Source organism: Acartia tonsa, chromosome 14, assembly GCF_053477335.1.
Source record: "Acartia tonsa isolate MP-2025a chromosome 14, ASM5347733v1, whole genome shotgun sequence".
NCBI lineage: Eukaryota > Metazoa > Arthropoda > Copepoda > Calanoida > Acartiidae > Acartia > Acartia tonsa.
Genome location: NC_137273.1, coordinates 19,327,002 through 19,339,699, shown reverse-complemented (window position 1 = coordinate 19,339,699; position 12,698 = coordinate 19,327,002). Strand labels below are relative to the sequence as shown.

Genomic DNA, 12,698 nt, shown 5'->3' with positions numbered 1-12,698 from the left:
CGAAAAGGGCAATAAAAAAACACCATAAAAAAGAATAACAAAGAAAGAAATATAGTGACCAACCAAAATGAAACTCAAATTTGAAAAAAATCTTAAAAATGGAAACACTCTTTAAAGAATACATTTTAATTATCATTTTCAGTAATTAACTTCCTTGCAATTAAAATAATTAATAAGCATGCAAGCAAAGTAGTAAGACAATGGACGATAAATTGATAAACATCCCCAATTATTGTAAACATAATTACCCATTCTGTAGATAGATATTATTGGTTGAAAAGTTTGGACACTGTTCAGGATTAATCAACCAATCAAGATTGAATAAAAATACTTAAAGATTAAAGCCATTATTGATTTTTATTGTTAATAGTGCAACAACTCTATAACACATTTAAATTGATTTATTTGAGGGAAAAGTAATATGATAATGTTTGAAATAAGCATCTAAAATTTATTTGGAAGATTCTCCTGATTATGAGGTATTTGGACGTTCAGCCGTAACACTTAAAAAAGAAGCTTCGCTTCCAAAATTTAATCTTTCGCTACAGATAATAGTTCCTTTAAACTCCATATTTGTGAAAAAATATTCTATTAGACAAAAGATTAATCAAATGCCAGGTTTAATCACATTTACTAAAATAGATAATGCATGTATGTATGTGTTTGTTCATAAGATCCTATAAACGGCCGGGCCTATCGTTCCACATTTACCATGAAAGCTTTTTAACGGTTCAGGGCAGTTTTTATGCTATCTGGCATGGTATTGGTCTTAGAAAGGCGATGTAGATCTATAATACCTCAATTGCCAGGGCAGACGATATGTCGATTGATTTTAAGCCAATTTGATACACACACCCACACACACACACACACACACATAAACACACATACATACACACATCAATTATTAAGACACAGATAGACTGACAGACCAAATACACACACACACAAACATAATTAAAATATCGTTCAGCTTTAAAAACGAAGCTTTTCTATATACATTTAATATTTGGCTGTTTGTAACAGAAATATTAGGTAATTAAGGTAATTGTCCATCGAGCGAATGATAATTTCTGTGACAATTAGTTACAATTTTGAAAACTTATCAACTCTATAATCATTACTTTTTATCCTTATTAAGTATTCGATCTTTATTCAACCAACTTTTCTGGCTTGTTTTACTGTTCGCTTTTATGGTTGTTGTCATCCTTGTATCTCTATTTTTCATTGATATAAGTTTAATTAATTGAACCATAAAATTATTGTTAACAAGTTGATAGAGTGGATGTAGAATATACGTGGATATTACGACAGGGGAAAAATTGTTGTCAATTTAGGCTGCTTTTTCCCTTGTAATCTATATTGGCCAATTCGTTCATCCAGAAGCAGAAGAGGGAATGGGGTAAAGGGGATGGAAGGGGATAATCCTTTTTTAGCCCCCTGTGTGTTTCACTTTATTAGAGAACATAAAGTTCTGGTGTAAGATCCAAATAATAATATATCCATTGTTGATAGTATTTAGTTCAACAAATACTAATTTACATGTGTTTTAAAACATTTACTACACTTCAGTATGAGCTTACAAAGATGTAAAGCATACTGTGATGTCTCAAAATAAAGCATCTCTAAAAATAATTGTTGTTTTAATCTGCCGGAAATACTATCTATTTCATTGGGGGAAGGGATATTGGACTGTTAATAACACCAGTACCCAAAGTTTTATGATCAAGTTTTCTTTTTCATTGACTAAAAACTTTGGGTTCTTTAATTAAATTTTGATTCTTTTGTATATTTACCAGTAGTAGCCAAACGTTTTAACCATTATTTTTAATCTAAAGAAGGGATAATCATTCATGAAGGGGATGTATATCAATTTATACTCCATTGTCCACCCTAGATGTTAGAGGCCCGGCCGCTAGTAAAATAAATGTGTAAAGAAAAGAAAATAAAGGAGATAATTGTAGAGATGCTTCGCAACACCTTTAATCTGCACATTTCCGTTGTTTTCTTTGCGGTTTCTGTGGTTAAATTCAAAATGTTGCATCAAATTATTAAGTTCGGTAAAACAGATTCTGTTAAAGGAACATTGGACTGTAAATTACACTAGTACCCAAAGTTTTAATTCCAAACTTAAACATGGGGGAAATATTGGAATAATGTTTACTTGGGTTTACTTAATCAGTTTTTTAAAAATTATTTCAAGAAAACTTATACCAATCTTTTCATTAAAATAAAAATGCCCCAAGGACTTAGAAAATCAATATCTGAGGTTTTCGTTAATTGACAAATATAACCCTTTTTGATCAAGCAAAACATTTAAGAAATTAAATTGATATGATTGTACGCTAGTCCCCAAAATTTTCTTATTCGTTGGCTCAACAATTTTGGGAACTTTAGTGATTTTTTTATTGGTTGATTCATTAAATTGAGTGTTCAAATGTTTCAACTACTAATTTTAATCTACATAAGGGGTACACAATGATTTCGAAGGTGCTTTGACTTTTGTGTCAGAACCTAAATTGGGACATAGTGCATTTCATTACCCTAGGTTAGGTAACTTCATTTCACTTTTCAATAAAATCTAAAATGCAGCGGTTTTTGAGAAAATTAGATTTGAAAATTTCAAGTTAGATTTTCATCCCCTAGGAGTTATCGCATAATCATAACAAGAAAAGCAAAGATTATTTATTTAAAATTTTGAACAACTTTGCTTTTATAAAGTTCTTCATAAACCACTCCTGAAGGGAGTTAATTAATGACCATTTTTATCAGTTGCTTTGCTAAGGTCACGGAAATTCAGCCTTAAATAAATCATATAAAGAGATGTTTTATGAAAAACTTTATAAAAGCAAAGTTGTTCAAAATTTTAAATAAATAATCTTTGCTTCTCTTGTCATGATTATGCGATAACTCCTAGAGGATGAAAATTTAACTTGAAATTTTCAAATCTAATTTTCTCAAAAACCGCTGCATTTTAGATTTTATTGAAAAGTGAAATGAAGTTACGTAACCTAGGGTAATGAAATGCACTATGTCTTAATTTAGGTTCTGACACTAAAGTCAAAGCACCTTCGAAATCATTGTGGGTAATTTGTGTATCAACATTGGGGATGTACATACATCAATTGATCGGTCATTGTATTATCCCCTTAGATCCCTGGATTTTAAGTATCATCTCGGTAAAATTAAAATCTAGTTTTATTCATTTGAAGAAAATCGTTTACGAGACAAAGGCAATTTCTTTTTAAAAATGCATTTTAATTCATAGGAAATCAATGTAAGATTGTCATTGACTATTGGACCATTCACAAAAACAAAGAATGACGACATCCATGAGTAGCGAACATTTAAGAAATCAAATGAAATGCTCGTAGGACAATCTTTATAGCTGACTTTATTCTATCGAACAGACAAAGTGATTTTTAATGTAGACATTCAATATTCAAAGAAAAAGGCGAGGCGTCTATCCTAAATAGCAAGCAATAAAATATTATTATAACCAAGAAATTTCAATTCTAATAGTTATAGTTATGGTTATTGACACCTATCTTTATTAAAAAGCCTATTAAATCCCATTTACTCCAAAGCGATGTATTCCATAGCGGACGGACAGATATTGTGACTATAAAGCAGCTTCGCTTTTGAAAAGAGGGGAAGGAAAAAAGAAAAAAGGGTAGAAAATTAGAGTGAAATAAAGAAAAATTCCAACCATTATAGACTACTTAGCATGTGAATATTTTCAAATTAATTCTCATTTAAGGAGACTTTTTCACGCCACTTAATATGTGGCAGAAAAGGAAAAATAAATTAAGTTTTCGAGGGAGGGGAAGAAATAAAGAAATACCCCAAAAAATATTTTTTAGTTTTCTCGGACAGTGTAAAACCAAAAAAGCAAATCTAACGTTTTTTATTTAATATACTTATCTATTTTTAGCATTTATAGTGTTTAGAAACTCCCCTGTTTAACTCCACTTTCTTGTAATAAATGTTGATCAAAAATTGATTTAAATTGATTTTGATTATGTATGAGATGTTATGGGATAAATCTATACAACACATTTTTAAGCATGATTAAACAAAAATGGATATAGAATTTATGTGGATAATTGTCGTTAAGTAGGTTGCTTATATGGACATTACTTATTGGCCAGTTTGTTCATCCAGTAGGAGGGAAGGGTATGGGTAAAAGGGATTTATTGGGGTATCGTTATATTAGCCAGTTTGACTTTATTAGAGTACGTGATATTCTGGAGTAAGATCCAAGTAAAATAAATCTATTTATACAAATTAAACATAAAACTTATAATTTCACTGTAAAAAAAGTGGCTGCGTTACTAAAAAATCCTTTAGAAGCGAAGCTTCTCTATAACAAGCGACTAACTTCCACCTACTATACCTGTACAAGTGTGTCCATCGCCGGTGTAGCCAGGAAAACATGAGCATGAATAACTTCCAATTGTGTTGGTACAATGGGCGAATACATCACAAGGCCTGAAAATGAATATATATTTATTAATCTTATACAAAAGTAATAGGATTTCTGTATGTCTGTCTGTAGCTTAAGATCTCGTTAACTACTGGACCGATATATGATTTTCTTTAAAAATGAAACAACACAACCCTAGATAGTCCCTAGATATAAATGACCACCCCAAAAACACATTGTTTATTCTTTCAAAACCCATATTGAAAGTTGAGGGTCGACATTAATAGAAAGCCTAGCTAAACTCAACCTGGCCTAACCTTTGTTTGAAAATGCAGTTCCTATTAAAAAAATCGATCTAATTAGCATATTTACATGCATTGCAAGATTCATGTGCATTATTGAGTCTTAAGGCTATTCCAGATTATTTGTAGGCCCTTCAATAAAGACGATATTTTAGCAGAACAGTCATTAATTGCCATGGCTATAACAAAAGTCCACAAGTAAAAATAAACTTAAAATTGTCAAAATTAATGCGGAAGTCATTAGGATGCAAATGTAAAATATTCAGACCAAACAAAACTGTTTCTTGCAAATATGTCAAATTGGTAAAATTGTATTTAAACACAAATCATAAATTTTTTTAACTGTTTGCATTTAAAGGCGGTTTTTCTTGTATTGAATAGTGATCACATAACACCCCCCTCCCTTTCTGATTTTAAAATAAGGGGGTAGTGTAGTTTTTCATGATTTTATTTTTACTTTGCGTCAGTTTAGGTCGAATTGGGTAGAGGGTAACCCCGCAAGGTTAGGGCACCATATGTATAGGTCCCACAGGGATTAGGCATAATAAATCAGCCCCACCCTCATAAATCTATTAGTTTTAAAGGGGAAGGGGTTTTTATGTGCTCGGTAGGCACTTTCAGTGAAGGCATCCCTTTAATTGCTATGAACCATGAAATGCAAAAGTAAATAAAGCTATTTGAAAAGAGAAAATATCAATATTGAAGTTTTTCTACATTAAATTATGACATGAAAAAAAATCTTTTCATCTGTTGTGTTTGTAAAGTTCAACCAAAAAGTTAAAATTACAGAGGACCTGATTTTTCATGGTTTTGAAATTTGCATTTTGTATTCAAATCTGTTGAAATTTCAAATATTATGTTGCCCCTTTTATTGCATTTTTTATTGAAGATTGTTTGTAATTTAGAATTCTAAATGATCAACGATGATACCAAAATTTGCTAATGCGCTAATAGTTTTTTTTATAGCATCGTATCTTTAACAGTTTTACGCGGATAGTAAAATAAAAAAAAATGTAAGATTAAATCTAGTCATATTGGCCATATGAATAAATTTTATAAAACACCTTATTCCCCTCTTTATCTTAGTAAATTTTGCAGGTCCAAAAAAAGCTAAATTATGAATTTTAATACTGACAGTCTGACAGATTATAGAGTACCTGCGCAACTAAATAAGATAAAAAATATTTACCTGTAACGGCACTCGTTTTCATCCGGCATGGAGCAGCCCTTGCCGCCCCAGCCGTCGTCGCAATGGCACTGGGAGTCCAGGCACGCGCCGTTGATGCATCGCCGACCAGTTGTGTACACACAATTGTCTAAAAAGATGAAAATTTTAAAATTGTTATAGAAAAAAGCAAGATTGTAATAATGTAAAAGCTTTAGTATATTTCAGGGATCTAAAGGGATTTGACCGACAAGTTGTGTTCACACAATTGTCTAAATTTGAAGAAAATTTTAAGTTTAAAAAAAAAGCAAGTTTGTAATGGTAGAGCTTTGGTAATATTCATGGATAAGACAATAGACAATAAATTAAACTAAATTCCCAATGATGATTCATCTGTAGATTTAATCTATTGGTTAAAACGATGGACACTTCTAGCTTGAACAAACCAATCTAGATTGAATAAAAGTACTCAAAGTTTTTAACAAACATATGAGAAAGTGAAATAAACTCTGGGTGCAGATTTTTATAAAACTTGTTAAAAACTGCTGTGGAGAACTCAAATCTTGAGGAGCTATATCTATACCCTCTTGCAAATTAAAAATGTATGTAAGAACTGTTAGAATTATTGAAAAATCTATGTCTCTACCTCTCTACTTTCAATATTTTTTTTCTCAAATAAACATTTAGCCTTGATTGTAAAAATACATGACAGATAAATATATCCATTTTTACGATAAAGAAAGAAAAATTGCAACATAAATTTTGCGACATAAGAAGGTCAGAGCTATCATAAGATATCATACATAGGAGAAATCAGTTTTAAAAAAAAAACAAAAATGTAAATGATTTTAAGAAAAGAATAGCCTAAAACATCTCTTCAAGTATTTCAAGAAGATTTTTTTTTATGGATTTGTGAAGTCTATCTTGATTTAACTCAAAAAAAAATATTAGACCCAAAGTTACTCAATGACAGGAGGGAGGAGACATTGAAACATCAAATACACTAGTATCCAAAGTTTGTAATCAGGTTCGTTTTAGGCTTTAAAACCCTTGGGAACTTAGAAAAAAAAGCATCGATTAGTTTGTATAAATTGGCAGTGTGCGAACTTTTCTCTCAATAATTTAAATCTACAGAAGGGTTAATATATCGTCCATTATATTGTCCCTTTAGATCCCTAATAAAACTTTATATTTCTAAAACTAAAACTGAGCTGGATCTTTAAATCATTTTAGTGGTAAGCCAGATCGGGGTGAGCCAACTTTCCACCAATGAGAGCACAGCATTTTATGAAATGCCTCGCTGTGATTGGCTGAAATTCGGCGCACCCCGATCTGGCAAACCACTAAAATGATTTAAAGATCCAGCTCTGGTGTAAAAAATTCTTTTAAAAACCCCTACTTGTATGTATGACTGCATAAAGATAAAAGTTCCGGTCTGTGGCCGGGACATATTAACATCAGTACAAAACAACGACAGCATTTTTACTAGCAAACCTACTCTTCAATTCACTTTGTCTGTCCGTCAGTTATTTCGTTACACCAAATTTGCCTTTCTAGGCTTCTATTGTAGATAAACAGCTGATTTTTTTGTGAAGATCCCTGTATCAATGAGCAACCGTCGTCTCTCGGTCATGCTTCCAAAGACCTCTACAATTTTACAAAAAGGGTTTTGTGATTTTTTCTAGGATTTCTCTTCGTTTTTCTTTTTTTACAAATAACCATCTTCTCTATAACATAGTTTGTCTGTTTGTCCATCCATATCATTTGTGCTATACTACTTATGGATGTTTTCATTCTTGTTTATTTACTAATTTAGGTATTGGACATTTAATAAATCTTCCTATTGAGTAAGAAACTGTCACGTAAATATGCTAAAAAAGGAATTCTTCGTCTATTTCTAATAATTTGTTGATGTATTATAAAAACACTACCAAGGTTTGCGCGTGAAAATGCGTGTTTATATCAAATATAAAGATGTTAAAAAGGACTTTCTGTTTAAATTTTTTCTTGCAGATTTTCTAGAGTTAATCTTTAAAATTGACGAATTGTCTACTGTTATGATTGTAATATTAAAACTAAAAATGTAATGAAAATAATCGTCTGACAAAATTCAACCAAAAAAATCAAAAAGATCAATTAACTGTCGAGTGTCCTATCCAGTTGCTTGCAAAGGAGTGTTAACGCCTCCCTAAAACAATATTTTGGGAAGAACTACCTTCCCCTCCACCTCCTAGGATATCACCCTACCCTGATAAATCGCTGTGCACGCCACTTTATAAAATAATAGTTATTTCTCGCATCGTATTATTAACAGCTTTACGCGGATATAGAATGTACAATTAAAATATTAAATCCAGTTTTTTAGCCCCGAGGTGCCGAAGGCATGGGCCAAAAAAAACTGGTCTTAATCTTTGATTGTACATTGTTATATTCGTAGAAAGCTGGATATAATGCTAGACATATTTTTTTTCGTTTGGAAGAGAACCGGTTCCTATCCACCGGATTCGAATGAATACGAGAAAAACTATACTTACTCGAACATTTCAGCTCTTTCGTATCCTCGTCCGACCCCAGGTAACAATCCGAGGTGCCATCACATAACTTGGACACTTTGAAAATTTGTAAAAACTCGGCGCTGGCATTCACCTGACAACCGAAATAGCCCTCTTCGAGGTTAACAAAAAATACTTCACTATGGCTGCGGCTGTGCTGCGCTACTGCTGTGTATATTGTAGTCCGTAGCAGCAGTAATAATAATAGTTCTATTTTAACTAAGCACTCCATTACCTGAAAATAATAAGGTTTAATTATTAAAACATTTATCAAGATCGATAATGTCATATACTAGCAAAGATACTCAAAATAATAAGCTATGCATCAATGCAAAAGAGCATACATTAAGAAAGAGAGAGAGATAAGCAGTGTTGCGGAGCCAAAGCCGCCATATTATGGAGCCGTTATTTTCAGAGCGGCTCTGGCGCCGGGGATAGCTAAACAAATATCTGCAAAAAAAAGATTTTTTATATCTTGAATGAACTTAATGTTTACATTTTATAATTTGGAAACCCTTTTAAGTGTTTCAAATTTATCTTAAAAATTTAACTTTTTTTGAAGTTTTTCTTGATTTTGTAGTAGCCGGAGCCGGAGTAGGAGCTGTTATTTTCAGAGGCGGATCCGTGGACCCCTAGCCGCAACAAAATCAAACGGCTCCGCCCTGCTGATTAAAAAAGAGATAGAAAGACAATAAAGAAAGAGATAGAAAGTGAGTAAAACTACACACACACACACATAAATCAAACATAATGTCAATGTCAAATTAAAAGAAATATTTTTTTGGTTATAAAATTAAACTCTATTTATAAATCTATTGTTATAAATATAAAATGATAATAAAATTTGAGTAACATATAATTAAAATCAAATCTATATTAACTAAAAAATCATCTATTAAATCAATCATTAAGTTTTGATTTTATTCCAATTTTTAGTTTTCCGCATTCGAAATAAATTCTATGAATAGATATTATAGATAGATTTTCGCGAATAGAAAAAGTAGAAATTATAGGATAACTTCCAGTTTTGTTAGACCCAAAGGTTGGAGGCCCGGGCTAAAACAATGGTATCAAAATTATGATTATTATATTTCATTAGTAGAAAATAATACAATACATAATTTTTCAGTATTGTTTAAAACCGGTACTAATCTAACGGATATTAATCGGTTGCAAAGCTATACTGGAAAATATATTAAATATTTTAATGTAATATAATTTTTTAGTTAGTAGATTTTAAAATTTTATTTTAGAACATTTAAATAGTACAATAAAATTTTAAATGTCAAATATTTATTACTAAGGACAAAGGAAAAGTTTTTAATGGCCTTAAAAACATAAAAAAAAACATAAAAGAGTTCTTTCTTTTAAAGAAAATTGTTGATTAAGATCTTAGCAATGACAATGTTTATAAAAATCATTGTTTTTCAAATCAACAACTTTGTTTTAAAAAGCAATTTAATTTTATTAAAATTTAAAATTACTTTTTAATTGAAAAAAAAGTTCAGTAAAGCAAAACATAAATAAAGATTAAAAACTAAGATAACTTATTTTATTGTTATTTAACAATTTTGAACCTACTTTAACTTTTATTATCCTATAAAATCTTTAAAAATAAAGAAAATTCGATATTATTTTGTCATTTCATTTTTAAGTTTTGTAACAAAAAAGAATATATTTTTACCTAACAAAAAAACGTCTAAATAAATATTTATTTTTACTTAATTAAACAACTAAATTTACTTTTAGATTATGTAACTTTTAGATTTATTTACTTTATAAGCAAGATTACTCTATTGAAAAAAAAGAAAAGAGAGAAAGAGGGATAAAGAGAAAGAAAGAAATAATAGAAAATGGAAAAAATATTAAAAACGAAGATATAAAAAAAAAAAAAAATTCTTAAGAAATTTTCATCAATGAAGTTCTAGAATTTAAAACTGTGGGAATAAAATATCAATTAATCCAGTTTAGATGACTTAAATAACCATTAATTTATATCTATTTATCTTAATACAAGGATGATAACATCCATTAGTAGAGAACCACAGTTATATATTTCCAGAAAAGTGAGTCAAACAAGCGACAGACCTGTGGACAAAACAATGTATAGACTTTCATAGTAATCTTCAACAAAAATTACAGCTTAATTAGAAGTCGAAAAAATCAATACTCCCCTTACTTTTACTGACATACGGACAGACAGAGGTAAAAAGTGAGTTATTGAGTAGCTTTGCATGATTTAAACATCAAAATTTAAAGATCTAATGTAATAAATGCTTTATAGTGATAGCTTAAAATTAATTATAACAATTAATTCTAAATAATTTGGTTTAAATGCCCTAATCGGCCATTAGATTCATAATAATATAGACTAAGTGAAACCCCTTATCAGCCGTCTGCCTTAAATGTAATAAATGCTTTATAGTGATAGCTTAAAATTAATTATAACAATTAATTCTAAATAATTTGGTTTAAATGCCCTAATCGACCATTAGATATACAATAATATAGACTACGTGAAACCCCTTATCAGCCGTCTGCCTTTAATGGCAGCCGAGATAATTACATGATCTACATAATTTTACAGACTGTCGGACAAAGTTAGTTATGCTTCGTATAGGTCCGTAGCCGCATATAAAAGAAATTATAAAATACTTCTGCCACTGAAGATTTAACAAAAACATCGACCTTCAAATTCAGAATTGCTTTTTATCTCTATCTTTCTCTCTCTCTTTCTTTTTTTCACTCTCTCCCTCTCGCTTTAAACTGTCGTGATTTGATTTGTATAATAACAAGGACAGTTATGACCATAAGTAGCGCAGCAATAAAAAGCTTTAAAGTAAATATGTCAATAAATCCCTAAATATGACATAATTCTTAGATAACGGACGGACGGACTAACACAGCCTAACTATAGAGTAGCAGTGCTGTGCTACCACACAAATAAACACGTAAAGAAAATTAAAACGATTCTAATCAAATCCTATTTTAGATATTTTCAAATTGTCATTTTGTTGAAATTGTTTATTTGTAATGTCGTCGGGGAGGTATCGAGTTCGATTCTTCACCACCCACTATCATGCTAAAGACATTAACAATTGTACATTTTGCTGTTTTGACCGGCGTGTGACATAACTAGTTAGTTTAGGAGTTATGTTTTGGCCCATAAACAGGCGCAACTAATTTACATTTACCGTTAAGACAAAAGTCGTGCAATTAAAAGGGTAATTGCTAATAACGCAGCTATTCTATAGCATTACAATCTTAATTTATCGTCCATTGTGTTATCCCAGTATCATTGCAATTATACAAATTTGCCTTAAGGAAGAGATTTTGTTTGTAGGTATTTAAAAGATAGCAAAAAGATAGAGAGAAAGAGAGAGAGAGAGAGAGAGAGAGAGAGAGAGATGCTTTATATTTACAAGGCTACGCAAAAAAAGCGTCCAATGACGCAAAAAAAAAATAATATTAATATGAATATTCTGCAATACAATAACTTAGTATATATTACATTATTTGCAGGTATTAATAATTAATTTTCCATTGGTCTATCCTTTTATTCAATTATTGCTAGATTTTAAATTTTTTAATTGGCGGTTTTTTTTGGAACATCACTGCAAAATATTATGTGCTCGCTCTACATTTTGGCAAGTTCTAAAGACGGTATGTTTTAGAATAATCACAGCAAACTCTAACAAGAGCTTAAACTGACGTTTGATTGTTATCTAACAGCAAACACAACCTTTGAACCGTTCTAGAGATCTTAGCTAACTGCTCAAACTAACTCACGATCCATCTAAACTAACCAATAAGGAATAGAGAACTAGATTTTTTATCATTCAATTCCGGAATGATGAAAACCCCAACTCTTTAAAATTGAGAGATGCAAAAATTGAACTACTTTAATCTGATAAATAGCCTAAAACCTGCCCTTGGCTACTAGTGCCAAAATTCCAATTATCAATCGGTCCAGCTGTTTACGAGATCTTACTGGAAAAACACACGCATACACAAGCTACTTAAGCAAATATGTAGAATTTAAGGAGTGATTGGTTTAAGTGGCATTCATACATCCCTGATTTTTAAATTGTAAATCGATTTTAGTTAAAAAAAATTCAGTTCTCCATCCATTAAAGAACGGTAGCAAGAAAAAGGATGTCATGCCTTTTTAAAAAGGGCGGAGTCGAACCGTATGCCTGCTTGTGTGTGTGTGTATGTGGGTGCGTGTACTTACATATTTATATTTTTTGTAC

General features: G+C 30.7%; 1 protein-coding gene across 7 annotated transcripts in view; it reads right to left on the bottom strand.

The window, feature by feature from the left end:
• The window catches only part of dpy (fibrillin-like protein dumpy), a 256,661-nt gene that overhangs the window by 222,016 nt on the left and 21,947 nt on the right, over positions 1-12,698 (bottom strand). For all 7 annotated transcript variants that reach the window (XM_080147847.1, XM_080147848.1, XM_080147849.1 and 4 more), the window contains exons 2-4: positions 8,428-8,680; positions 5,918-6,044; positions 4,397-4,491 (exon numbers count right to left, since the gene is read on the bottom strand). In XM_080147847.1, coding sequence (XP_080003973.1) covers positions 4,397-4,491; positions 5,918-6,044; positions 8,428-8,677 — 472 coding nt within the window. In that variant the 5' untranslated portion in view covers positions 8,678-8,680. The remainder of the gene's footprint in view (positions 1-4,396; positions 4,492-5,917; positions 6,045-8,427; positions 8,681-12,698) is intronic.